The sequence below is a fragment of the Heliangelus exortis genome, chromosome 9 (assembly GCF_036169615.1).
Source record: "Heliangelus exortis chromosome 9, bHelExo1.hap1, whole genome shotgun sequence".
Lineage (NCBI taxonomy): Eukaryota > Metazoa > Chordata > Aves > Apodiformes > Trochilidae > Heliangelus > Heliangelus exortis.
This window is the reverse complement of record NC_092430.1, coordinates 1,014,366-1,042,253: the sequence shown is the minus strand read 5'-3', so window position 1 is coordinate 1,042,253 and position 27,888 is coordinate 1,014,366. Positions and strand designations below refer to the sequence as shown.

General features: G+C 43.2%; 1 protein-coding gene across 3 annotated transcripts; it reads left to right on the top strand.

Moving 5' to 3' along the window:
• KLHL24 (kelch like family member 24) lies at positions 1-27,075 on the top strand. Of its 3 annotated transcripts, XM_071751550.1 has the most exons (9): positions 2-104; positions 5,998-6,108; positions 9,142-9,257; positions 11,170-12,155; positions 16,511-16,695; positions 17,759-17,877; positions 18,955-19,143; positions 19,551-19,739; positions 20,881-27,075. In XM_071751550.1, the coding sequence occupies exons 4-9, from the start codon at positions 11,236-11,238 to the stop codon at positions 21,079-21,081; spliced, it is 1,803 nt and encodes a 600-aa protein (XP_071607651.1). In that variant the 5' UTR covers positions 2-104; positions 5,998-6,108; positions 9,142-9,257; positions 11,170-11,235; the 3' UTR covers positions 21,082-27,075. The 3 variants fall into 3 exon arrangements, with proteins under 3 accessions (XP_071607652.1, XP_071607651.1, XP_071607650.1); XM_071751551.1 differs by lacking the exon at positions 9,142-9,257 and having other exon boundaries at positions 1-104; XM_071751549.1 differs by lacking the exons at positions 2-104; positions 5,998-6,108 and adding an exon at positions 6,445-6,828.
• The last annotated feature ends 813 nt before the right edge of the window (positions 27,076-27,888 follow it).

Sequence of the window (27,888 nt, the reverse complement as noted above, 5' to 3'; positions counted from 1 at the left end):
GAGCCCCGGGAGGGAGTCGAGGTGCAGCTGGCAACAGGGGAAATTCTGGAGATGGGACATTGGAGAAAGAGGGGACCAAAGTCATCTTAGACTCGAGAAAGCAGGTAACTTAAAACTTTGTCACTACTAATGTTAGAGTTTTAATTTTAGAACTGTTACTTTAATTCTTCTGCCATGGAGTATTGATTTTTAAAAATGCAAGAGAATGGAGACTTTTAATATTCCCGTGCGATTTACATTCCCGTATCTGCTGCAGGAAAAGAAAGCCAGAAGAGCTTTGGAATTTCATACTCTTATTAATGTGTTCCTGTGTTATTACAAACAGGGACATTATTCAGTTGAGTAATATTACAGGGAAAAATAAACACCATAAATATAGCAAACATCTAAAGTAGTGAGACATGTATTCACTTTTTTATTGCTTCTTGTCTCCAGGAATGACCAGATCCTCATTTCATTTTTCCTCCCCTTTTAAAATTACAAAATATTGTCTGCTATACATAAAACTGGTAATCAAAAAGGCCTATCATATTTATGTATACTGTTTTACATCTTCCATTTTTTCTTATGTTCAGTACCAAATTGAAATATGCCAGAACAGTCTGGTAGCCAGCTGTGACAAGGCAGTACAGTCTGTTTATGATCAGAGGCTCACCAGCTAACCAGTATTCGTTTTACAGTCATTTTTGTCTAATGATACTGCTTAGGAATAGATGGGTAGGGAAGGCTTAGGATGAAAGAGCAAACCACAGATTTCATAATGTTTTCTTGGCAAAACCATGTGCTGATTTAGCTACTGCACTGGAATCTGCAAACCTTCATGAAGAGTGTTTTTTTCTGGGAGTACTTTGACAACTGTTTTCTTTCTTGACTTTCTATGAGAACTCCTTGTCCAGAACTGTTGATCTGAGGTTCCTTTAGTCTGCTTTAACATTTTAACAGAGCTGAAAGGTTTTCTTAGAGAAGCAGGCAACTAATTTCCATAGGAGTATTTCAGGGCCAGGAACAGTCCCATTTTAGATCTTAGAGCAGGTGCTCAAAAGCTTGTTTACAAAGGAGGGGGTGACCAGGGTGTTGATCTGGGCTGGGATTTTGAGTGCTGCTGGAAAGCAGCTGTATTTGTACAGCTCCTTGCCCACCCATGCCCAAGGCAGCCACCACTTTTGGACAAGGCAGCAGCATCCAGGCTGGTGATTTCTGGATAGTCAGGGGCTTTTTCCTGTGCTCTTCTGCTGGGTGCAGGAAGCCTGAGAGTTGAGGACAGACTTGCCAATCATCCTGCTGGTACCCCCTGGTTCTTTCATCCGCTGAGAACCAAGTCCTGCTGGTCAGCTTGGAGGGAAATTGCTTTGCTGATAACAGGAGCAGTCATCTGTGTCTTAGGAAGCAGGAGCTGTGCCATTCAGCATAGCTGCAGGCAGAGGAGGAAGGAAGACATCATGGAGCTCCTGGGGAGCTAACTCTTCCTGGCTTCACTTCAGCTAATGGGGCTTTGTTGATGACCAAAGTGAAAGGGTAGCCAAAATTACAAGATGGCAAAAGTCACCTAGGGATTTGCCCAAGCATCCCTGCTGATGCACAGCAGCAGCAGCACAGCCCTGGGAAGACCTCCCTGCAACTGGAAGCTCTCCCAGAGTCCCTCATAGGGCTAGCCAGAGCATTTGTGCAAGCTAACCAGTTTGTAAACTTAGCATCCATTCCTCAGCCTATTGCCAGGGGGGGGTGTATTGCACCAGAAATAACTGGTGGCATGGATCTGCAAGCTTAGAGGTCACTGGTAGCCTGTGATTCCCAAATCTGGGAGAGTGGCATGCACATGGCAGGTCCAAATAATGTATGAAACCTGCCTTGTTTCCTGCTTCATTGGAGACAAAGCTTTTCATGGTCACTGGGGTCAGGGAAAGGGTTTATTGAAGCTTTGAAACACCTGAAGGGCTCGGAGATGAAGAGGTGCAATGTTCCCACCTCTTTAAGCGCCCTGGCATTGGCAAAGGGTTGGATGAGCAGTCTCTGGAGGGGCTGAAGGAGGGAGCTGGAGGTCTGCAGCTGTGTGCTCAGCAGTGGTGGTGCACAACGGGAAGGGCTGTGGTGTGGGGATGTGTGAAAAAGTACTGCTGTGAGAAAATATTAATGTGAACAGTTGTGGGGCTGCGGTTGGGTTTGAGGTTATGGGGCTGGGTGGGAACATATCAATAACATCACATCAGCTCAAGGAACTGTTTTTGCAGGCACCTACTTCACTCTTTTGCTAGGTTACTGGTTGCACAGGCCATTCTGCAGGAACAACTCCCTTCAAGTCTAAGCTTGTGTGGCCAACAAGGGCTCAAACAAATAATATTTCTTTGCTTCTTATTTCTCCCTGAAGAGAAGGACCAGACAAACATGAGTCTCTGTCTCCCTTGGCTAAGGACTGGTTTCATGGTGTCTCGATACTGTAAGGGCTGTTAAAAAAGAAATTGTTGAGTGTTTATGGCAGCAGTGATGCAATGTTCATTCCTCTCAGCTCTGCAATTACACTCCCATAGACATCTCCCAGGCTTGGGAGATGGGAGATACCAGTTGGAAAAGGAGACACATACTTTCTGGACAGGAGCACTCTTGGCACAGGCCTTGTTTTGAGGCTGTGAGTGGCTCCTAGGATGGAGAGGAGGAGTGGGGACTTGCATGGGGTAGGAAGATGGGCTGGCCAAGGAAGCAGTGGGGTGTGTGGAGGGACAGGCAAGACAAATCACAGGCTTGGTTTTTGTGGGTGGGTTTTGTGCATAACTCAAGTACAGGTTCTGCAGTGCTGGTGTCTGTCCAGGTGAGCAGGAGTCAGCACTGAGCACAGGGGTGAAGGGACAGCACCCAGTACCCAGCACTGCACCTACAGGGATGAATGAGGATGCCTCATTTTATTCCCTGTGACAGGGCCTGTGCTCATTCTGCTGCATCACTGCTGCAGATGGATACTCAGGGAAGCACTGCTGGGCTGAGCAAGGGGATAGGATGTGCAGCATGTGGGGCCAGAGGAAAAGGAGAGCTCCAAAGTCAGGCAGGAGGCAGTGGAACTGGAAAAGAGGAATAAGAGGTGTTTGGGGAGAGGGAGTGCTGGCTGGCCAGGGCCCTTTGCTGTTCAGGTGCCAACGCAGGAATCCATGTTGCAGATGACATTTCCTGGGGTGGCTGTCATTTCAAACAGGTGGTGGGAAGAGGAGAGGCTGAAAGGGACTGGTCCACCCAAAAAGCTCCTACCTGCTCATTATCCCAGCAGACCAGCTCAAGTCACTGTGCCCCACAGGACTTTTGGCAGGATAGATGTGCAAAGTCAAGGGAAGGATTCTAGGAAGTTTTGGTGCTTTCTCTGTATGCCTTTGAGTGGTCTTTGATCATGTAAAGAATCTATGTTGTACCTTCATCCTCATCAAAATCCAGTCTCTTCTTTTTAATGGTATTTGCATACAGCTCTTCCTTGTCACTGTACCTTACAGTGTTTTCCTGGTGCATTCAAAAAGCAAATTCCTCAGTAGTTACTGACCTCACTCTTCTGCTCTTCCTCACAGATTTCTTTAACATCACCTTTCCTTTTGCTCAGTACTGAATATTGTCTGCAATCCTGCTGAGTGGCTTCTGCCATGACATTTTGTGCCTACTTGAGTCAGGATCTGCCATGATGTTGTCACTCACCAACACCTCTTCCTTTCTGAACCTTTCTGTCCACTAGAACTTTTTCTAGCAATGTCAGAATCTGTTCCCACTTCTTGTGCTGAGAAGGATTTGTTTTGTCTCTACTCCATCCATTGCACAGCTCTTCATAACATTCCCTGGTGCTACTTATTTGCTGTCAGCTTTTAGCCTGCATTCATCCTCATCTTAACTAAATTTAATCTTTTATCCAGTGATACAGTCCCCGTGTTACATTCAATATTCAGTGTTTAATGTTGCTCTGTCCTCTCTGATCAGTGTAAGGGACTTGGTGCTGATACTCCCCTCTCTCTTTGTGTTCTTCTTTAGCTCCTGCTCTGGGTTACTTCTGCTCACCTTTACCTTTCTTCTCTCCCTTCCCTGACTGGTTAGGACAGGTGTCCATTAGCAGTAAATAGGTACTAAAAGAAATCATGGACTTTCTGACCCATTTAGGTGGCACACAGCACTGTTGAAATGTATCTGAAAAGTGCCCGACCCTGGTGATATTCAAACTCAACACCATCAGAAAAACACTTCAGTGTGGGTGGATGCATGCCAAAATTTCTGTGCAGGCTTCTAATTTTAGGTTTCAACCTTTCTAGTGCCCTGCAGATGCTTTCAGAATCTCCAGAATCACTCACCTCTTCTGAAAATATTGCCCTAAATGCTTCACAAGTACTTTACATTGTTAAAAAAGTATTAATGAAGTTTTATAGAAATGAGTAATCTTTAATAATTGGCTTTAGCTTCTCAGGCAGTGTGCAACTGCTTATTTTCAGAGAAATGCTTGGCACAGCTTGAGAAAGAACAGCCAATCCCTCTGCCAGCAGAGGAATGAAGAGCAATAGGATGTACCAGCAGCTCGAGTATCCCTAATTTCAGACATCCTTGGTGACGCTGGTTTTCAGAACTGGAAGTGCCTGGATGTGACTGCGTGCATACATGTGCACCTTATGAAACAATTGATTGCTCAATGGGTATTTTTAATAAGGATTTTCCTTTTAAAAGCTCCATTTGCCCTCTTCACACAAAGTATTTTTGCCACATGCCACTCTCTTCAGATATTTCCTTCAAACCAATTCAGAGATATCTTGACCCTCTTTTTTTTCCATTCCCATGATTTACTCCTTTAACCCAATTACGTTTTCTGAGATGAACTCAGTGTAGTCATATTGACCCCAAGAGTTACAGACTTAAAGGACTGGGGCAGAGGAAAGGATATATCAGATAAGAGGTTTATTTTAAGCAAAACATTTTTCTTAGGTCTTACACTTTTTAGATTTAATGCCTTTGTAGCAAACAGGGCTTCAGATTATGAATATTTTTTATATTCGGTGGAGGAAATAAGTTACTGTAACACAGCTGCACTACAGAAGGTGACCTCTCTCCTGATTTTCTCTTTGCTGTTTATATTGGTTGAGGTCCTTCTTGCTTTTCCAGCTGGAGGATGAAAACTTGACCGAGTGGTCTCACTTTGAATGAGATCCATCAAGCAGTTCTGAGTTTTAGCTCAGCAGGAAAATGGCTGAAATGTTTAAAGTTCTTTGTGAAAACAATTTACATGCTAAAATCAGTTGACATTTTCAGTTTGTTTTCAGAAACTCAGCTTTTTAATTAGTAATTCTGTTTTGCAAAGCTGCAATTTACCTGACCCCAGGGAAAAGCAGAACTCATCCAGCCTATGAAAATACGAGACTGGTTTGCTCCACAGAGGATCAGTCCTGGAGTCCTGAGCACATGCTGCTCTTCCAGTAGCTCCAGGGAAGGAGCACTGGCAGCTGCTGCTTCCCTGGGGATGGGCTAAGGAAGCAACAGGAGGGATATCCTGAGGTCAAAGGACTGTAGGTTCAGTGAAAGGTAAAGATATATTTTGCCTGGGACTGGTATCTGACATGTAGGAGAGTGAAGTTGGTGGCAGCTAATAGAAAAATAATCTAATATCTAATAAGCTAATAGAAAAATGATCTTCCTTTCCCTCAGCAGTAAGGGATGAGGGGGAGCTCATCCTTCTAGGAAGGCAAATGCAGGTACCTCAGCTCTGCAGCCCTGATGAGGCCTCATTTCCTACCTGGTAATGAACTTCATTTCAACCTGCACGTCCCTGCCCTTCTCTCTCTGCTGTGCACTATGGACTTGCAAGTTTGCTTGTGCTAAAGGGCAGAGCAGAAATAAATTTCCATACTCCCAGGCATGTTCCATCAGCCTGTGTTGGAGCATGGGCCGGTGTCCAAATAGTTTGGATATGAAGTGAATTTGGACTCGAGGACAGGCTCAGACCTGCTCTTGACATTGCACAGCGATGACACCAGGGTCCTGCTTTTCTCTTCGCAGTTGAGTGCCACCGCCGCGACCTCCGGCTGCCACAGCCCCGCTCCTGCCATCCCAGCCTCACGGCACCGGCTCTGCCTCTGCGGTCAGCAGGGACCGGGAACTGGCGGAAAGGTTTGTTGGGTGGGAATTCGGTGTTAATCGGGCGGAGCTGTAGCTCAGGCAGACACAAGATCCTCTTTTGATTGATTTCCTTTCTGTCGAGCAGTTTGTAACTGGGTCTCCCTGCCTGAGAAGCTGCACGGAGAGCCGGGGTTTGCTTCAGCCTGGGGGATGGCTCTTGCTGGGGGGCTGCGGTCGGGCTCCCCAGAGCCGGCACTCGGGAACTTGGCTGCTTCCCCACCCCCCTCCCCGGGAAGCTCTGCGGGCTCGGGCTGCGGGGCCGCTCGGGAAGCCGGGGTCTCCGGTTTCCCGCCTCGGTCCCGGCAAGTGAAGGCAACCGGGGGGAGATGACAGCGATGACCGCGGGCTGCTGGTGCTCTCGGGTCCTCTCCGCCTCCTCTCGCCGTTTGTCCCCGCGTCTCCCGGGACGCTGCCGCAGAGGGGATCTGTGGCAGCCGCGCCGGGACTGCGGGACCGGAGGCAGCGGGCGGGGCGGCGGGACTACAGCTCCCAGGGCCGCACGGAGCAGCCGTGACATCATGTGCGGTGGCTCCGAGGTCACATGCCCCGCCGGCCCCTTTGTTTTGAGCGGCGCTGGCAGCGGGACCGTCTGGGAGGCCCGAGCGCACCGCTCCGCACCGGACCGCGTCTCTCCGCTCCGCTCCCCACCCGAACCGACCCCCTGGGCGGCAGCTCCCGCGGGGAGCAGCGCGACGGGGCCCGTTCCCGGCTGTGAGTGGGGGCAGCAGGGAGGCGCGGAACCGCACCACGGGCTGCGGGGGCCGGGAGGCGGCGGCGGCGGGGCCCCCGCGGCGGGCCGGGAGCCTCCGGGGAAGGCGCGGGGCCCCGCCGAGGCGCCACGGTTGCGGGGCCGGCCGGGACCGTTATCCACCGCGGGGGGGGGCGGCGCCTCCCCGAGCCCGATCGGCAACGCGGGGCGACCGCCGCGGCCGTGCGGTGTCGGAGGGGTAGGGTGGGCTGCTCGGCAGCGCCGGTGCCCCGGGACCTGTCGGCCGGGTCGTGTCTCCCCCCTGCGAGCAGCAGGAGCTCGGCGGACCATGCGGTGCGGCCGACACAGCCCCTGCGGCGAGGAGGGTCTGGGGGTACCCCGAGCCCCCCGATGCCGTTTCGTAACTCGGGTCTCCCCGGTGCCCCCGGGAGACGGAGGCGGGTTGGGGGGAAGGGGGGGGGAAACGGGGACATTCGCGGCCGCGGATTGGATGGGCGGGCAGGGGGGGGCGGGGCCTCGGCGCAGGGTCGGGCGCGGATTGGTTGGCGGGCGGGGGGGCGGGGCCGGGCTGGGTGTTGTTGGGGGGGCGGTGGTGCTGTCGCTAGGGCGGCGCGCGGTGAAGGTGAGATGGAGGGCGCGCGCGCGCGGGGTGCGGGGGCGGCAGCGCGCGTGCGCAGAGCCCGCGGGGGGGGGGGGGGGGGGGGGGAAATGCGGGGGTGTCTGGTACCGTGCGGGGACTGTGACCGCCCCCCCGGGGGCTGAGTCTCCGCCAGCCGATATCCCGCCTTCTTCCGGAGGCTGTGGAGCCGCGGGGACCCCCGGCTTCACCGGTACGGCGGTGCGGGGCTGGTGGGCGCTCGCCCGCCGTTGTTTTCCGTGCGTTTCGCCGTGCGTGGCGTACGCGGTGCCCCGCGCTGGGAATCGCTTCCGCCCCCGCCGGGCGCTGCCATTTTGTGCCGGTGCAGCCGTCGCCACTCTGGCAGTGAAGGAGCGGCTGCCTGCGCGGGTTTGCGGGGGGCCGGGGCTGTCCCGTAGCCTCTCCCTGCAGCGCCCTGGCAACGCACGCAGTTCCCGACGTTCGTGTCTCTGTATCAGTACAGTTTTCACATCGTTATTTACTCAAACTCCCTCCTGGTTTGGGTGCAGGTCCCTGGCGGGGCTGCGCAGTCGCTGCGGGTCTGTGCGTGTCAGAGGCCGCGGGCTTGCGGGACCCTGGGAAGTCTTGGGGCCGCAGAGTCCCGGGGGGTGCGGTGTCTGCCGGTTCTGTTCCGTTGTTCTGCTGCTGTCTTTGTTTTGTAAACAACCCCCGGTGGGGCGTGAAAGCGATAGTGAAACGGGGCCGGAGGACGGTGGCTCCTTCCCCTCCCTCCCCTCCAGACCAACGTTACCCAGAGTTTGGTTTGGTTTTATTTTTCCCCCCTCTCCCCTCTGCAGTGAGCGTGTGGCTTTTCGTTTAGAAAAAAGGTTACTTAAAGATTTATGCGCATTTTAAAAGTGTTCGTTTTTTTGCTTGTTTTTGTTTTGTTTTACTCAATCACAAGTCCTGGCCCGATCAGTTCCTGGTTTTGCTGGGTGTTTTGTGAGGGCACTGTAAAATCTTTGACGCATCTCTTTACCTTGTGTGTCACTGTGTCTTGGTATCTAGAGTATAGTTTTTTACCAAAAAAACCCTATATATATATATATATATTTATTTATATTACAATAAAATAAAATGCTTCTACAATCAGCTTACTAACTCTTGATTTTGGGTTACCAGTTATTAATCACTTTAAAAACTTTGTTTCTCTTAAAAAAAAACCTTTACATTCTCAATTTCTGTTGTAAACCAAGAATAATTTTAAAAGTCTTTTAAAGCCACTAAGTCTTTGTTCTTTTTTGTATCACAAAGAAGAAGGGAGCATAAATGCTGCGTTTGTTTTTGGTGGAGGGAAAGGTTGTGCTTGCACTTTTTTTCCCTCTTCCTTTAAAAGCAGCAAGCAAGCAGGAGCACGTGTTGTGAGTTCCCAGTTGTGTGTTGCAGTAGATACAGCTGGGAGTTTGCTTTCTTTTGCTGTAACCAGACCTCTGAGATGAAGCACATCTACAGATCGTGTTCTCTGAGATCACAGAGCAAATAACTAGAATTGGCCAAACCTGAGTTAAGAGTTCACTCGATTCAGAATAAAAATTTATGAAGTTTGGTTGCTTTACCCTGAGGTGCTGTTAATAATACTGCAATACCTGGAAGCTCGGGATGCTGTGGGCTGTGCTGGGGCTCCTGCCCTTCCCTGGGGCAGCTGGCTGGGCCCAGCACTTCCTTTTCTGTTTTACAGGCAAACACTGCTCTGGCCAGGGGGAGAGGAGAAGAGAGGAGAAGAGGTGAGGCTGGAAGCCACCTCCAGTGGGAGCCACCTCCAGTGGGAGCAGCAGGAACCCATCTCAGCTTCAGGTACTCTGGAAAATGCACCCTGAGGGTGAATTCTGAAGGCAGAGCTCAAGTGCACCTTGTGGCCAGGTGTGACCAGAGGGCCTCACCCCAGTGTCACCCTGTGTTTCCTCTGCTGCTTCTGTCACTGCAGCTGGGGGACCAGAGGAGCTCCTATGGTGCAGGAGTGACATTAAACAGCTCTGCCAGCAAGGAGTGAGTTTGGGGTTGCCAGAGCTGGGGATGAAGAGAGGGAGGTAACATCTGTGAGGATGTTGCCCTGGATGAAGGAGGAGTTTGGTGCAACCCAAGTCATTTGTATCAGAGGATTTACTGACAGGCGGTGCCAGGGTGAACGTTTTATTGACCTCATTTACCAGCCTCCAAATTCAGCTCTTAGATGGCACGTAGGAAAACCTACAGACAACATAGATTAAGGAAATGCAGGAGCCTGTTCTTATGGTGAATGAACCTAGCTTAGTTTAGAAATGTGCCTGTGCAGAAAAACATCCATGTTGGAGCTGTGTCTGTAGTTGTGAAGTATTTTAAAAACGTTTTGATAGAAAGTGTCATTTGATTTTCCTTTTCCTTTCCAGTTTTTTTGAATGGGTAGACTCTGATTTACTTAAAGTCTGTGCTGCTTGACCCTTGCTCAGACAAGCAATCCAGTGCATTTTGTATTTATTTATTTATTTTTTTTTTTATACAAGAATTTCCAGCAGTTGCCTTTGGGAAAAATTTTGGGTTTTTTTGCTTCGTTGAAGCTTACTGAAGAGATCTCTGTGTTCAATTACCTAAATTATTGGTGCTTTATAGTGCAGTGCCTGTAAGCATGTGGGAATACCTGTATATACACAGAAGGTATAGACAGGTAAATCCTCCTGGGTTTTGCTCATTTGTGCTCAGCTTCAGGCACTGATTCCCTTCTGCTTTTCCACTTCTGGGGCAGAAGCATGGGGTGTGCAGCTCTAAAGATCCCAGCAGGTCAGGAAACTAAATTGCTGTGAGGAGCTGGTGTTTATGTACGTGGGGAATGAGGGAGGCTGAACATAACCTCTTGGAAGGATGAAAAGAAGTGCCATACTTTTGAAGGTTCAGCATAATTCAACACAATTCAGCACACGTCCTTGTAGACATAGGAATAAATGTTACATGCATTTGGAGTGATCCCTGTGTCAAGCATTAGAGGTCATTTTGCCCAGCCTCTTCCTGCCTCAGACAGAAAATTTCCCTGTCCTCAGTCAGGTGCCCTGAGTTCTTATTTTCAGTAGTTTTACACATGAAACTTAATTCTGTTCACTAGAAGTTTTAAATTAATTTTAGACTCTTAGACTACCAGTGAATAATTTTTTGATGCTAGGAATGAACAGGTTAACAATCATGGTCAAGCTTATTTCTTGAGATGATGATGTTACAAAACATGGGTATTGTAAGAGTTATGATGTTTTACCAGGATAGACATCATAATGAAATGGAGTGATTTCTCAACTGCATTTGTATTCTGAAGATTTTGCTGTTCCAATAGTACTTGGAAGCTCCAGCTGGGAACAAGGATTACACTGAAAAATGAGTACAGCTCAAGCTCTAGATCTTTATCTAGGAAAGCTTTGGCTTCTGTCTGCTGGAGCTGAGAGCTTGGGTTGTTTTCAGCTTGAACACCAATGCAATGCCAGTGATGCTGGGACACTGAGAACTTGCCATCTGTGACACCTGTCCAGTGGTTGTGTTTTTTTTATTTAACGTGTTGCAGATAACGCTGCATTGCCCTGCACGAGGTGATTTACCCTCTAATATAATATAATGTGTCTCCTCTAGTAAAGGCCAAAAATTTTACCAATTCTTAGAGTGACCAAACAAGTTATTTTGTCTGATTCTCCTGATGAAATGAAGAATGTACCAGAAGTGTTCTGAATACAGAAGTGTCTTAATTTTTCAGGTTGTAGCTGCAAAGGAGACGTGCTGCAAGCTTTTCTCAATGACTCTCTAGCCAACTGATGTAACAATGGTACTAATATTGGGACGCAGACTGAATAGAGAGGATAGCGGGATACGAGATTCCCCTGCAACCAAGAGGAAAGTTTTTGAAATGGACCCAAAGTCATTGACAGGCCCCGAGTTCTTCGACTTCTCCTCAGGATCATCCCATGCTGAAAGCATTCTGCAGATCTTCAATGAATTCCGAGACAGCAGGTTGTTCACTGATGTCATCATCTGTGTGGAAGGGAGGGAGTTCCCCTGCCATCGAGCGGTGCTCTCGGCCTGCAGCAGCTACTTCAGAGCCATGTTTTGTAACGACCACAGGGAGAGCAGAGAGATGTTGGTGGAGATCAATGGCATTTTTGCCGAAGCCATGGATTGCTTTCTACAGTACGTATATACTGGCAAGGTGAAAATCACCACAGAGAACGTGCAGTACCTGTTTGAAACATCGAGCCTCTTCCAGATCAGCGTCCTACGCGACGCCTGCGCCAAGTTCCTGGAGGAGCAGCTGGATCCTTGCAATTGCCTGGGAATCCAGCGCTTCGCCGACACGCACTCGCTGAAGACGCTCTTCACCAAGTGCAGGAATTTTGCCTTGCAGACGTTTGAGGATGTGTCCCAGCACGAAGAATTCCTTGAGCTGGGGAAGGACGAGCTCATTGATTACATCTGCAGTGATGAGCTGGTGATCAGCAAGGAGGAGATGGTGTTTGAAGCCGTCATGCGCTGGGTGTACCGCGCGGTGGATCTGCGGAGGCCGGTGCTGCACGAGCTCCTGACGCACGTCAGGCTCCCCTTGCTGCACCCAAACTACTTTGTTCAGACTGTGGAAGTGGACCAGCTGATCCAGAACTCCCCAGAGTGCTATCAGCTGCTGCATGAAGCCAGGAGATACCATATCCTTGGGAATGAGATGATGTCTCCCAGAACTAGGCCACGCAGGTGAGGAAATGTGGTGTTTTTTTTTTTTTTTCCTTATTTCTGCAGGAGAAGGACATAGTTCAGTGTCCATATGTTTGGTATACATGTGCCCAGAGAAAAAGCACTTGCAGATTTTTTTATTTTGCATTCTGGGCACACTACAGCTACAGTTCTGTACTTAGTCACAACACCTATCTTGAAAATGTACATAATTAAGTTTTTTGCACAGATGACTTTTATTGCTATGAAATAAATAATTTGGTAAGTGAAGTTACATTACCTTGCAAGTCAAGTATTTTCTGGAAGTTAATGTTTGCTGGGTGAGATCTTAAGTTATTTCCTACAACAACAGTGTCTTGAAGGAACTTTGCTGTAACAGGTAAACTAATTTCCCAACCTTCTTTTTATAACAAAATCCTGTAAGTGTACAGCACAGGACAAAGGATGTGGATGCGGCTATATACTCAAATATTCACTTGCTACATCACAAATACTTTACATATGAAGTAGTACATGGGTTTGTAATAGCCAAGAGACAGCAGAACAACAGGTTCTTAACTGTAAAGAAATTAAATCTTGCATTTTTAGAGAATTACGAAATAGTTCCTGAAGTATTTCCTGCTTATTCAGTGACATTTTAGTAATTCAGAATTGCTACTGCTTAATAGTATGTTACACAAATAGATGACTGAAGGTACAAGAAGAAATGAGGAAGAGTCCATCTGTGGCATTTATGAGCAACAGTGGTTTGGAGGTTTTTTATTGAAAAATATTTCCCTAGTAAAAGCTTTACCCCAGCATGATGCTTGACAGGCCAGTTTATTGTTAACTCCAGCTGACTGGAGCTGTTGTAAAATCACGTGTAACGTTAAGGTGACCTGCTCTGCACCAACACATTGTGTTAGGAGTTACTCCTCAGTCTTTACTCTTAGTCATGTGTGCTTGCTGTGCAGTCACTCTGCAGGGAACCTGGTTTTTTTTTTTTTTTTTTGTCATGTGTTCAAGGTTTGCTTATGGGGAGAAAAATATTGGCAAGCATTTGCCCCATTAATGGCTTTCCAGTCTTCAGTCCAGAGAAGAAATTCTTACATTTATTGTTTATTATTTTGAGAAAGAAAGGAAATCTGCCCAGCCCTCATAGTTCTGTAGAAGTGTGTGGTGTGTATCTGCCATGCCTGACAGAGGGGACTTGTAAAGCTGGGGCTGGGAGGAGCCTTAGCTTGGGATTTTGTGGGTTTTGTTGGTTTTACTGCTGAGCTTATTAAACTGCACTGTGGATTCCAGTAGGCAGGAACAAGAGAACTAATTTACAAAGAGAAAAACTGGCTGGCTTCCCGGCAGGAATTTTTTCCCCTTTTCCATACTACATTCATGGAATAGTTCTTTGTCATTTATTTCTGTTGCCTGTTTGTTTCTGTTGCCTGTAGCAAAAATAGATCTTGTTTTAAAACTGTTACCAGGTCTCCCTTCCACCACTCTCTTTTCACCACACCTTCTCGGGGCATTGCTGGGGCATTTGGAGAGGAGAGCACACTGGAGAGCACTTTTGCTTCTTTCTTGCCTTCCTCCAGTTTCTTTTTTTATACAAGCTGTTTCTAAAAGGAGACAGGCTGCAGGATCAGAAATTCCCACGCAAGTGTTTTTACCTAAACTTCTGGAAACCGTGGTTCCTTATATGGGTATGTATGCACATATTGGTGAAGTGGTTTCTACCCCCCCTTTTTTTTTTTTTTTTTTTTTTTTTAAAAAGAACCTGAGGATTGCAATTCACATTTGATTTTTTTTTTTTTTTTTCCTTTCTGAAGCCACTAAAGAGTTACCTGAAGTAAATAGAAGTCTAAAGAATGCCATAACAGTTGCCTAGCTGCTCTCTGTGCTGTGTGCCAGGAGGCATCCTTGGTGTATGCTGCAGGCCTTTTGAAAGAGCTTGCAGTGACACAGTGACATCTTGAGGTTGCCTCTCCTGGCCCTGGCTGGGCACACAGCAAATCTCCAAGCAGTGAGCAAGAGTACATTTCCATATACAAAACAAACCAGGATTTTCCTACTGTATGCTTTGAAAGATTTCCAGATTTTCATATATCTGTGAATTCTCCAATCACAGAGTTCAGCTTAGGTGTCTGATAACAATATATGAGCATCCTCTTTAATCAGTTAGATGCTATAACATTTATATATTTTAATACACACTTCTTGGTTGCCTTTAGAAAGCTTTAATGCAGTCGCTTATTTTTCCCCAAGGAGATGTTTGTGGTTTTTTTAATTTCATGTTAGATTGGTTTGCTATGCTATTTGCTACCCAAGGGTAAATTAACAGTGTTAAGAAAAAAGTGGTGTTTTACCAAAATCCTTTAAATTTTTCTAAACTCCATTGAAGTGTTTCCTTAGCTCTTTTCTGGAATTAGCCTTTGCCTGTATGTCTTTTGTGTATGCCCACATTTTAAAGTTTTTAAACTGATGTGCTCTCTATCAATTGCAAGAAAATGTTTTGGAACTAAATGTAAAATCTGTACAGTTCAAGACTCCTTTAAAAAGATAAAATGGAGAAAGTGTTTTATAACTGGAAAAGTATATGGTTCTGTTGGAACTAAGACACTGGGGAAATTTTTGGTTTTCTGTGGATTTGAAACACTGTGCTCAATATTTAAAGAGCAAAACACCCATCATAGCAATTCATGAAGAGCTCTCTCTAGTTTTTGGTTGCTTTAGTTTTAAAATAAGGACTGATTTTCTGGTACAGTGAGCTTTTGAGTAAGTGAAGCCTTGATTCTAATCTAGGCAGTAATAGACAAACTTCTTTCATACGTACGATTAGCTGGTGGATTTGGGATTGCTTCTCAGGCAAATTATGAGATGAGTATCTTGCTTTTAAGGAAATTCTCTTCCTGGGTAATGCTTTGCTGGCAACAGGAACTTCCCCTCTCTTATCCTTTGAAAGATTCTTTTCAGCATTGTTCCTCAAAAAAGTAAAAAACAGTAAATACACAGAAACCAGGAGCAAGCATGATGTCAAAGCTGAAGAGTATTTCTTCTGAGTAGTTCAGGTGTGTAAGTGTATTTCCTCAGATACATTTTATCATTGTACCATCTTGCATTATCCTTGAGCATTGCCTTTGCCTATTTACTGTGTTCTGAGTGGAAAAATACGTGGGATATTTAAATTCTGGTGTGTGGTAACAAGGCGACGGAAGGGCTGACAGAGTTTTATTCCTGGTTTCAAAACAGGGAAAATGTCACCAGGGTTTATAAGGTTTATGTGCTTAAACTCATGTTAGGAAATTTTGGGGGCAGATCATGCAACTTTTATCGTGGATGCAGTCAGCATGGGTATGAGGGAGATGCCCACTTGTAGTGGGTTCATAGTTATAACACAGCATTGCAAGGAGGCTTACAAAAAACAAAACAACTTTGCATTCAGTTTTATTTAATAGACAGCAGTGCTTGAAATAACTATAGCAGGACAAAGTCCCTTCATCTAAAAATGCCCTGAGAAGAATGGATTTTGACAATTGCTCTCAAGAAATGACAAATTTGAGAGAAGGTAAAAATCTTGGTCATGGATTGTTCTGGGTGTCTGAGATGGTTGGTTGATCCTGTAAAGAGCTTTGTTATTGCTGTAAACACACAGCATGTGTCATGCAGAAGCATCAGGTTAAGTAGAAGGAGCATGAGAGTGTGGGGCAGTATTTAGAAGCTTATTTGTCTACACCAGACTGTCTAATACATTACACTGAGTTATAGCTTTTGTGTCAGGCTTGACTTTTTATTTTGGTGTTCCTTAACCTTCCCCTCTGTCAATGTGATTTTTTCACTTTTTTTGATTGTGCATTGGCCCCAAGATCTTTCTTCTTCCTTATTTTGGTGACTCTCTTCAGCTCTTCTTTTTTTTTTTTTTTTTTTCTCTTCTCCCCAGAAATAACATAAAACATTTTGAACTTTTTAATATTATTCGAGGAATGTAAAGTACTGTGAATGTTTTAACATTCAGGGGGGCATGATTGGCTTCAGTGTGAAACAGATTGATCATCTCATTGTCTCAGGCCTTGCTTGAACTCTGTTTCTGATGCTTCTGTGTACACAATCAAAGGAAAATAACATAATATTATTTCTGTATTTTTTAATTATTTGATATTTACATTGGAAGTTGTTTAGTGCAACTCCACTACGTACACAGAACACAGTGTGGTAACACAGTATCTCATTACTGTGTAATGAGACAGCTGGCAACATTGAAACGTCTTCCTTTTTTGTTTGCTTTAGTGCTAAATAGTAAATTTTCTTATTTTTTTCATACAGTTTTAAAAACAATGTTGTTTGGTCTCCGTGTACTAATAAATACCTTGTCCATCTTGGTTTTTTTGTGTTCACTTTCTTAGATCAACTGGTTATTCTGAGGTGATAGTTGTTGTTGGAGGCTGTGAACGAGTTGGAGGGTTTAATTTGCCATATACTGAGTGCTATGATCCTGTCACAGGAGAGTGGAAATCCCTGGCTAAGCTTCCTGAGTTCACCAAGTCTGAGTATGCAGTGTGTGCCCTGCGGAATGATATTCTTGTTTCAGGTGAATAATCCTAAACAATTCAAGACTCTCTTTTTATTGGGTTTGGTTTGAAATAGTATGATAGATTTATGTACTGTGAATTTCCAGAAGACCTCAACTCAAAGTCACTTTCTGGGTGTAAATTGTGATCATCAGCCCCAAACCAATCTTATTGCAGACAAAAGTGTTTTCTTGGATTTTTTGCTTGGTATTAATTTTTTGCAGCTGATTCCAGGATATCAGTTGTATTTAAGGAGAATAGCTCACGTTTGTTAAGTGTGCTGCTTAACAATATGGTAGTGGCCTGATTGCAGCTGCAATTGGAAAAATGACACACAACAAACCCCAAGCAGTCTTTTCTCCAGCAGCATTTTCACTGTTACAAAATGTGCTGTGTGCTGGTTAAAAACCCCAGTTTGCTTAGGAGCACTGCTGGTGACTCTCTCCTATCAAGTGGCTTCCCAGACTGCAAAAGAATAACAGTTAAAGCTTTGTGTGGTGGGAATGTAAAATGGGAACCAATTCCTTTTAACACCTTTATACCAGCCACCTAACAGTGAAATGAGCAATAGGTATTTAAACAGCTGTAATTCAGCCTTTAGCAAGGGTAAATTACAGGGTGGAGCTCATGGTTGAGACACTGAGCCCCATGTATTAGTTAAATCAAAAAAAACCTGTCTCCTTAGATGTTTAGTGCCTGTGCCACTTGAACAAAATGTAAAGCAAAGGGGATGCTTGCAGGAACCAAAGAGGGAGCAGCTGGTGTTAAGGTTTCTTATGAGTGTCTCATAGTGGGTAGTGACACTAAAGGAAATGGGAACAGCATGAGCAAAAAGCCATTAAAATGCATTCCAATCTCAAGAAATAATCTAATGTGGTCTCTAAATAAAACAGCTTGGTGTATGTTTCCATGTCTGAAATCCCCAGCAACAGACTTCCTAGTCTGATGAATACAGATAGATCTTTATTTCACCTGAAGAGGATATAGATTTTTAGTTGCTCACTGTAGCCACCCATGTTAATAAGTAATGTTTCTCATTCAGTTATGAATTTATTCACATGGACATATTTTTTGTTTTTCCAGGTGGAAGAATCAATAGCCGGGATGTTTGGATTTATAACTCTCAGCTGAATATCTGGATCAGAGTTGCCTCCTTAAATAAAGGCAGATGGCGCCATAAAATGGCTGTTCTTCTTGGTAAAGTAAGAGAAGTATATGGATTTTTTTTTTTATATAGTGGGGATGTTTGCTATATATAGGAAGAGTGGAGAAAACGTGTACATATTTAGTATTAATTTTGCTCCTGTTAAGTATTTTTTAAATAAATATTTTCAACAAAAAAAGTATTTTAAACAATGAGGCTCTTTCTCAGTCAGACAGTATCTGTGGACATGAAGATCATGTTAAGTCCTCATTTATTATTCCTGGGATTTTTTTTGTCATTGAAGTGTCTTGTCCCCAAGAAACAATTTTTTGGGGGAGGCAAAGAAGCATCTGGATTTGTCAGTGCTTCAGAAGTGCTGTCAAAAGTTTTAACAGTTTATGCAGTAATTAACAGAAACTGGTACTGGTCTTGATGTCAGCTCTGTGCTCTTCTATTTAATGTTTTATATTAAAATTAGCTAAAGATATGCTGTGGGAAAACAGGAGGCTTTATTTTGAAGACACATAGGTCTTAGCATAACAACAGGAGTTGGGATCAGCTGCCTGTGAGAATTCCATTACTCAAAGTTAGAAAAGATGTGCACGTGGTGTCTCTTAGAGTGAGTAACTTCTGGAGGTGGGATTTGCAGAAGAAGTTAGACACAAATAATAACGAACTCTCCTTAAATATGAAAGAAACAACAGCAAAGTCAGGTTTACAAACCTAGAGGAAGAAATGTTTTTGTAAGCAAGAAGGAAAAAAGTAGAACACAGACAAGCAAAAGGAAATTCAGATGGACTTTTTCTGTGGCTGAATGTAATCTGTAAATAGAGAAATGCAGACAAGTGATGTTTTAAGCAAATGGCTTTCAAATGGGAAGGTTTGTCCAGATTAGCACTATGCTTTTGATGTGTTTCCAGTGCCATTTCACATGTGACTGAACTGAATTCTCTAGGTAGTCTTTACCTGTTATTTGTAAACTGTATTCTTTTTCTCCTATGTATAAACTAAAAATTTGAGGGAAGTATCACTTCACAAACATAGTAAATTAGGATTCTTGCAGCTTTCTATTAATTAATATTTAAATGTAATCAGTACTCTGAAAATGATGTGTTAGCTTTGCCCCTTTGCCTAGGTGTATGTTGTTGGAGGGTACGATGGGCAGAACCGCCTCAGCAGTGTCGAGTGCTACGATTCGTTTTCCAACCGATGGACAGAGGTGGCTCCCCTCAAAGAAGCTGTGAGTTCTCCAGCAGTCACCAGCTGTGTTGGCAAATTGTTTGTCATTGGTGGTGGCCCTGATGACAACACGTGTTCTGACAAGGTCAGTTAACTGGTTTTGATGGCAACTTCTATCCACGGGGAGGTGTTGCTGTACACAGATCTGTTACAACTGGTTTGCTGAATGGAGTATGGGGTTATTACAGTACAAAAAATACAGAGCAGAAGAGGTTAACTCAGTGCCATGCTGCTACTGGGGACTTTCTCATGGGTTTTGTCATTGGCTTCAAGTTACATGACTTCTTAAATGAGAGTGTTGGGAAAGCGATGCTGAATATAGTGCTTGTTAAGAGAGTGATAAATGGACCTGCATTTGTATTGATAGCTTTTACTTGGTGAAATACTGACCTCTAGGTGTTGCACTTCTGGCTCTTTGTATGACCTGTGTGTATGTGCCAGGTTATTATTTCAGTTAGGGTTTTAATCTGAAATGCATGGCCTTGTTTTCAGGTTCAGTCTTACGATCCCGATACCAACTCCTGGTTGCTCCGTGCAACCATCCCTATTGCAAAGAGATGTATCACAGCTGTGTCTCTGAACAACCTCATCTATGTTGCCGGGGGGCTCACAAAAGCAATATACTGCTATGATCCAGCTGAGGACTACTGGATGCATGTACAGAACACATTTAGCAGACAGGTAGTTATTTTTTTTGTATTAATGTCTCGTCATGGATAGTATGCACTTGTTTAACCCTGTTAAAATTACATCTCTGATCCATTCTTGCTTAACTTCTTCAGCTGTATAATTCAAAACCCCACGGAAGTTTCTAAACCAGCAGCTTTTCAGCTGGTTGGCAGTATTACCCAGTCCAGCCTTTTTGTTTGAGCACTCACTGTTTCGTTGGAGAATGGTATAACAGTATATATACAATATATAAAACATATAACATATATAACGTATATATAACAATATAAAACATAATGGATTATGTTTTAATTGTCTAGAAATTATCTCTGTCAAATTTTGATACGTTTTTAAAATTTAGACTCAAGGCAGCAATTTCTTTAAAATTGATAAAACCCTTTCAAGGTAATAAAAATACCAAAGGCTGTTTTTACAGTGTGAAAAAAACCCACAGTATAGCACAGTGTCTGATTCAGCAGCAAGAGCTGTGTCACCTCGCCGTCTGGAACACCAAACAGAATTTTAAAACGTGTCCCCTCAGTAGTAAAGTGCCTGTATATTAAGTTTCTTTTCCCTAAGTTTTTAAAACATCAGTTACTCTATGTATCTACCTTAAAATAAATGTTACTCTTTTTTCCTGGCCTTCCCTTTATTCCTGACTTTTTGATCTGTGTTATCTATTTGATGGAATATTTTTTCCATGCCTGCTTTTAAGGAAGAAATAAAATCCTCTCTTTTTAAGTAAGACATAGTGCTCTTATGCTCTCTTTTCTTATGTTGTTTGTTTTTTTTTCTCCCCTGTTTACATCCCTCTGTGTTGTTACTCCTCTAAGATCCCTCTCTTTGTTCCCATTTTTTTTAATTACATGTACCTACCATGGTCTGTTTTTCTGAAAACCTTTGTTCTCCTTTCCTTTATCTCAGAGTTTTAAAGGCAAGTAGAGCCTGTGAGTAGTGAAGAAACAGTATTTTCTGTAGGTTTGTGCTGCTGCTTTCCTCAATTATTGTGCTTTCTGCATTGGCCCTTTCAGGAGGGAAGGGTATGGGCCAGGCTGTTTACAAGTGGTAGTTACAAAGCAGTGGGGTAAGCATGCAGGAATTGAGGTCTTTTTCTTTGTGATAATCATCTGTTCCTTTGTGTGTTATGAAACAGGAAAATTGTGGCATGTCTGTGTGTAATGGCAAGATCTATATCCTTGGTGGAAGAAGAGAAAATGGTGAAGCCACAGACACTATCCTCTGCTACGACCCTGCCACGGGCATTATCACAGGAGTAGCAGCCATGCCCAGGCCAGTATCCTATCATGGCTGTGTGACCATTCATAGATATAATGAAAAAGGCTTTAAACTGTAGTCTTTTTCTTGAAAAAAAAGAAGATGGCATGACTGAATCCAGTGGTCTGCTGCAAGACAGGCTTTTTAAAGATTCCTGAAGTGGGAAAATGCTTTTTCCTTACCAAAGTGTCATATGAAAATTTTATCCTGTGCCTTTAGAGAAAGGGTTAATTTAACTTACAAAACAAGTCTACAAATCTATCCAGTAACCAGAGTTCAGTTATATCTGCTGTGGGCTCTGGTGTGAGAGCAGTAATTGTACATTGTACTGGTGTTCAGAAAGTTTGCCCTGTGTGTGGTTGGCAATGAAAATCTTGGAAGCTTTTTGGGGAAAGTGCCTTCACAAGCATATGTGCCTGCCCCCTAAGAAGTGATATCTGCAAGATGCTTCAGGTTCTGCTAATTGGAAGAATATATAATTAAGTAAATTCCAAAGAGTCATCTTTGATAATTGCCTACAAATTAAAAAAGCTTATATATTTCATATGCACAGCATTCTTATAAGCAGATTAGTGGCTTAACCAAGTAGATCCTGTACCATTTGGAATTACAACAAACAAAAACCAAGCAAACAGCACAAGCTACATAGAACAAGTACTGAAATCTTTGAGGAGTACTTTTTCTGATGGAGAAACTGTTTAATGAGCTACTGCAACACCCTGCAGTAACAATTCTGTGCCTTAGCACTATGGACCTTAAAATGTGTTGCTAAATGTTCATCAGATGTACAAGGCCACGTGATATGGAAAAGTAGTGACCACAGGGGTGTGGGCACACATCTGTGAAGCAAATTCTGAATCCCAGTTCTTAACTTCTTGAATAGCATAGCTGAAGTCTGAAACTCACTGGGTTTTCTCCTTGCTCACTGCAAAATATCTTTAAACTACTCAAGGAATAAAGGATGATGAACTTGGGATTCTTCCAATTTTCTGTATCACGCTATATATAAATTACCTGATAACAGAGGCAGGGACTCAGGTTGCACCCTACAGCATACAAATTGATCTTTTGGATTTCTCATCTGCAGACATGGTAGAGTACCTGCCAAGTATTTCTTGGCCTGTCTTCAGACAATCACTTGCTGTAGCACAGTTAAACTGCTGTATAAGCTGCTTGGCCACAGATAAAGAAGTTCTGGAAAGGTCCCTCCTGTCACCAGAAACATATCTGTGGACCTGTCCACATAGCCATATGAGGTAACTCCCACGTAACATGTTCTGGATAATTTTGAAGCCTAGGAAGTGCTTCTATTTTGACCTTTGTTATTATTATGATTATTATTATTTTAGTAAAGGTATTTTTTCAAGTCCTCCCTAGATTTCTGTACTAGGTCTCTATCCTCTACAGTACCACAGTTATATAGTTGAGGGACAAGTTCATAAAAACTGACATAGCACTTGAGAGTTAGAAAATGAATAGGATTTTCTGTGTGCCAATTTCCTGTTAATCACCAAAAACCTTAGGAACTGCCTTTCAAAGGAATTCTGAGGACAGCAGCCAGTAGGGAAGTTGGTTAGGGCCAGGGCAGAGAAAAACTTGAGGCTTCTGCACAGACAACTTTGGCCTTGGGGTTCCGACCTCCCTGCTTGCTCAGGAGGGTGAGAACAAGCACCATCTCTGGGATGTCATTGGTTCCACTGGACTTTCTTCATCTCTTTTTTTCCCAGAATATTTATTGATGAGATGGAAATTCTGACCCTCAGTGAAGCTATGCCAAGCTGGGAGTCATCATTTTCATTAACACCTGCTCATGGCTTTTGAAGAGCACCAGGAGCTGCACCTCGTGGTGCATTCACTTGTAACCTCAGGAAGGGACACAAATTTCAGTTTCTGGCTGAATACCAAACACTGCTTCGTGTATCTTAAAAATACTGATAAAATAACAGATCTCTGCATATCAGTGGTGTAGTTAGGAACTAAGTCCCTGAGCTTGTACCTTCACATTGCCCTAAAAAGAAAGTCCCTTGGTAATGCAAGACAAATGAATCAGATAAATCAATCCTTTTCTAAGTTTCTTGTGTTTCTGCTCACCAAAAAGGTAATTTCAGTACCTGTGAATTAGGTCAATGGTTTTTGCCCAGTAACTGATACTGTATACTAAGTGTTTATAGCTTATACCATTATTGTAAAAGAAAATGTACAAAATTGTAGCAACACTTCATTAGAGATGCAATTTGAAAAAATCTTCTTTCCTTTGATTTCCATCTTGTTTGTATTAAGACCTGTAATGTTGACTGTCATGCCAAACTGTTCCTAAACATTTTTTATTCTGTAGGTGTAGGACAATGTCATTTATGTATAGGTATCTTTAAATCCATGTTTATAATACTGTTCTACTCTGTAAATAACAAGATACTGCTTTCTATGGTTTTGACGATTTTATTTTACACTTGTCTTTTATTACCAATTTATGTACTATTAATGTTACCTATTATTTTGAAAATGACAGTGTTTAATGAACCAGCAAATGCTGAAATGTAGATGCAGAAGAAAGCTTCTGCTTACAGTTCTTGAGAACCTGTATTCAGTGCTGAACAGTTACACAGGTGGAGCATTTTTAAAATGGCAGTTATTAATGCAATTGTTTCCTTACACCAATCAGTGATTACTTTTAAAAATATTTTTGTGGGCTTGTTAACTCTAAATAATTTGCACTTGTGGCCTGCTTTGGTAGAACTAGAAAAATAACAATTCAACTTTGGTTAAATGAAAAACTTAGCATTTTTCCATAAGGTTGCATTAATTTGGAAGTTTATTCCTGAGCCACCTGTTCCCCAATGCATTTCACTTAGGTATAGATGAATCCAGAGATTTAAATTCATTGCTCTGCTTATCTGGCTGCTTGAAGTTCATGGGCTTGAGCAGAGTGTTGGACTTTTTTGTCTCAGCTAGGAGAGAAAATAGAAAATATTTCCATCATAAATGGTACTAGGGGTGGTAGCTCTGCACAACAATGCCCCTTCACTCTAACCATACATGGGAAGAAGGCTCAAGTATCTCCAAAGTCACACCTAAAAAATACTTTCTAAGAGTTTTCTAGTTTTTCACTCCATTAAACAGATAATTGCATTTTAAGCTTTTCACTCCTAAAAGAAAGGAGACTGAATGTTTTCCTTCTCCATTTGGGTTTTTACTTCATGAGCTACATCCTTCTCTTCTTAGCAGTGTGACCTTAATTTGAAAGAAATTTGATGCTTCCTTGGAGCCTGGCTTCCAGAAGGTTCTGAATAGAACTTGTAGTGCAGCCTGTAGCCTTCCCTTCTAGATGCACAATGCATTCCCTCATTTTACCACCATCAAGCAGGTAACATGGCCTGGTAATCACTCAGCCTTACCTGAGGCTGCATTCTTGGTGATGCTGAAATAGGCAAAGTTTCTGGCATCTCTCTCATTTGTATCATCAGATGATTAATTTCAAGCCACGTGCCTGGTATGCATTTTGAGGTTCAGGCACTGTGCTTTCCACCAAGGATCCAGAGTTGTACTGCTATTTTTTTTATAATTACTATTAATTGGCACTGATGCAGTTCTCATCAAAGGCTGCTTTTGTTTCAGCTCTCTGGAGCACAGGTATCTTTATGCAGATTATGTTGATATATAGACCCTTTATCATAGATCATTCGAGGTTTCTAAATAGTATTTTTGAGACTGTAAATTTTTGAGAGAAGCTGACTGTAGGAGGAGGAGGTGGTGCCCACCTTGACAGAGGTTTGGAAGAAGCTTTGAGCACGTGCTTTCTGGTTGCCTGTGCTTGAGAGCAAGGCCACTGCTTGACTGCTCCTGCTTCTTCAAAATAGTTGAGTTCACCACATTACCTTGGATAATTACTCAATTTGTCCTGCTTTTGTCTTATTTGAACAGCAAAGACAAAACAAGCAGCACTCCCACTCCCTGTAACTTCAAGTTTCCCTTCTGCCCCAGGCTTGGTGGTGTAGTGGAACAGTCACCTTCAGCAGGCAGGCAGAGCTATCAACTTAGTCCAGCTCCAGAAACAAGAGAAACTCCTGGAGAGGGTGAGGGACAGCAGAAGGAAAGACAGAATGTTTAGTGTTGGTGAATTTGGTTGGGCTTGCTGAAACCCAAGACAGTCTGGATGCTCCTAAGTTTGCAATTCCAGCTGCTGACACTCAGGTGGTAAATATACTTCACATTTGTCAACTCACTGCACTTGGAGGGATAAAGATGAATATATTGTCATAGTCTTACAGTGGCAGTGCTCAGGAAAGCCAAAGGTTCATTTTTCCTTATTGCCTACCTAGGCAAGTGTGGATGTTTTTATTTCCTACCACTGAAGATGGCAAAAGCCAATTCAAGAGCGTTAAGATACTCCCAAGACTTGATCACTGTGAGGCAGAATGAATGTTTTCATCTGAATGCAGTCTTATGCACACAAGAAAGTACAGGTTAACTGGTTTGTTGTGCCCTGTTAAAAAAATCTGAGCAACGTATACTCAGAAAATCACATCTGTCTACAGATCAGTCTACAAGATACATGAGATTTTTAAGCAGAAATTTGCTGTCTGGTTGGGGGCCAAGCAGTGATTTATTATGTCCATCACAAAAGTTTCCTCAGTGTTGAATGACTTCAGGTGGCATTAATAAAAATGGAGGTCACTGCCAATTTATCATGACTGTGTCAGTGCTGTGAAAATTGCCAAAAAACAGCAAGCAGCCTCCTGCTAACCCCAAACCAGGTATGTGAATCAGCTGTTCTCTGCATGCTGGCCCTGTGTCAGCTGTCTTCCATAACTGATGTTACTTGTAATTTAATGTTACTCAAATATATGGCCCTGAAAACATTACAGCCCCAGAGCACTATTTACAGGAACATTTCTTTTTCCTGTGGTAGTTCTCCAGTCTGTGCCCATGTCCATGAGTGTGAGTGATTTTGTGATCATTTTCTGATTGTGCTGTTGCAAGTAATGCACATAAAAGCCCCTGGGTACAGCATGTTGATGATGTAATTATGGCTTTGTATTACTAGATCCAAAGAAAATAATGTGCTTAAATTTTGAAAATACTTGTGCCTTGAATTCACCTATATTTGTATCTGTTGTGAAAAAGAGCTTGGATTACTTCTGCAAGCTTGTTATCTCTGTTAAGATTGATCTTACTGTCCAGACTGTGGATGTCCTTGTAAGAGAACTAAGTCTTGTCACTCATTAACTAGAATAATTAAACCTCTTGTTTAGAATATGCCTAGAATGCTTCCAGTGTTACAATTCTATGGCAGATTTAATCTAGGGAAATCAGTATTTGTTTTTTTCCTATTTTCTGTTTCCATCTCTCTGCAGTGACAAAAGGCTTTGAGTTTTAGTCTTTGACTTCCTGTCCTAAACATTCACAGTTTCTTCTTTCAGCCTCTGTGATACTTCTGAATGCTTTGACTTGTCATTTATGAACCTCTTCTTCAATATATTGAGTATGAAGCAGTAATACAGCGCAGCGTTGCAATAAGCAAATCAAGAGACTTGAATGTAATGTATTTTTACTAATTTCATGTGTAAATGCTGGACCTATGAGTTATTCTCCTTTTGGTGCACCTGTAGCAATTTGGAGTCAGATTAATAGAAGCTACTTTGCCATGGAAAAGGAGTTTACCTCCTGGACTGTTTTTCATATGATATTTTATCTCCACCTGAAATAATGTTACGATTTTCCTTTTTTTTTTTGTTGAGGAAAACAGCAGTTCATAGCATATTCCTTGCCAGTTTATTTACTGAAACATAAAGGGTGTAGTTCCATGAGGAGCTGATCTTTCCATCAAGAACAACCTGGTGCAGCACAAGTGATGTTTGAACAGAAGTGCAGACCACTTACTGTGTGCCAGAGTCGGTGTGACATTATCTCACATATAACATTAAGGTCTTCAGATCGTGCTGACAGTAGAAAAATGATTTTGTAATGTAGCACAATTGCAATAACACCTGTTATATTTAAATATATTTCTCGCATAATTCTTTGAAAGTTTTTTAAAGTTCAGTGTACCTAATAAACATTTGCCTTTTGAATAGTTCACTGTGTTTTATTTAGTTTATGAGAAAGTCCAGGGTGGGGCTTGGTGGTGGAAATTCCTTCCTGTTTTTTCTGGGCCATTTAAGTTGCTGGATTGGCAGTCTCTATATCCATCCTTTGATCCATTCTTCTGTCTCCCGGTCTGGTTGTTTTCCCTGCTCATCTTTATGCCCTCACCTGGAACTTAGTATTGATGTTAATAAAGGCAAGCAGGGAACTCTGCAGAAGAATAAATTTAAAAAAGAAAAAAAATGGAAAGCAGGGAGTGGGATGTAAGATACTGGTTAGTCCTGGTATTGCAATAGGAAAAGGATGCAAATGGACTGGGAAGACAAAATCAGTTTGGGAAATGAGGAAAAGGTAACCTAATGCTAGGAAGGTGTATGGCAACAATACGAGTTGGAAAGAATCCTGTAGAAAATTTATTCTCTTAAAATTAGCTGCTTGGTCATCTTGAGCTCCCACTTGCAGATGGCAGAGCATAAGGGTTCAGGTGGATGGAGTGTTACTACTGCAGTTGAACAGTTATGAAAAAAGTACTTAGTGATTATCCCATTTTTTACATATTACATCTATTTTTTCCTGTGTTTTCTAGTGAAATCATAGCGGTTTTCCTAGTCTCCTCTTTTCCTGGATTTCAGACTCAGAATTTAACCGTTTGTGTAAGGTCATAATGATACTGCTGCATCTTCCATGGGGTTGTTTTTTTTTTTCTTGCAGCTTTGAGATGCAGAACACTGAAGTAGCTGCATAGTTTTGAACCTACCCCCGCTGAGATGAGTCTGTATTTTTGTACTACTGAGACACACAG

Coding starts and splice junctions, on each gene's coding strand:
- KLHL24 (XM_071751551.1), top strand. CDS start 11,236: ATGGTACTAATATTGGGACGCAGACTGAATAGAGAGGATAGCGGGATA. Junction 12,156..16,510: donor CCCAGAACTAGGCCACGCAG/GTGAGGAAATGT, acceptor TCACTTTCTTAG/ATCAACTGGTTATTCTGAGG. Junction 16,696..17,758: donor GAATGATATTCTTGTTTCAG/GTGAATAATCCT, acceptor TTGTTTTTCCAG/GTGGAAGAATCAATAGCCGG.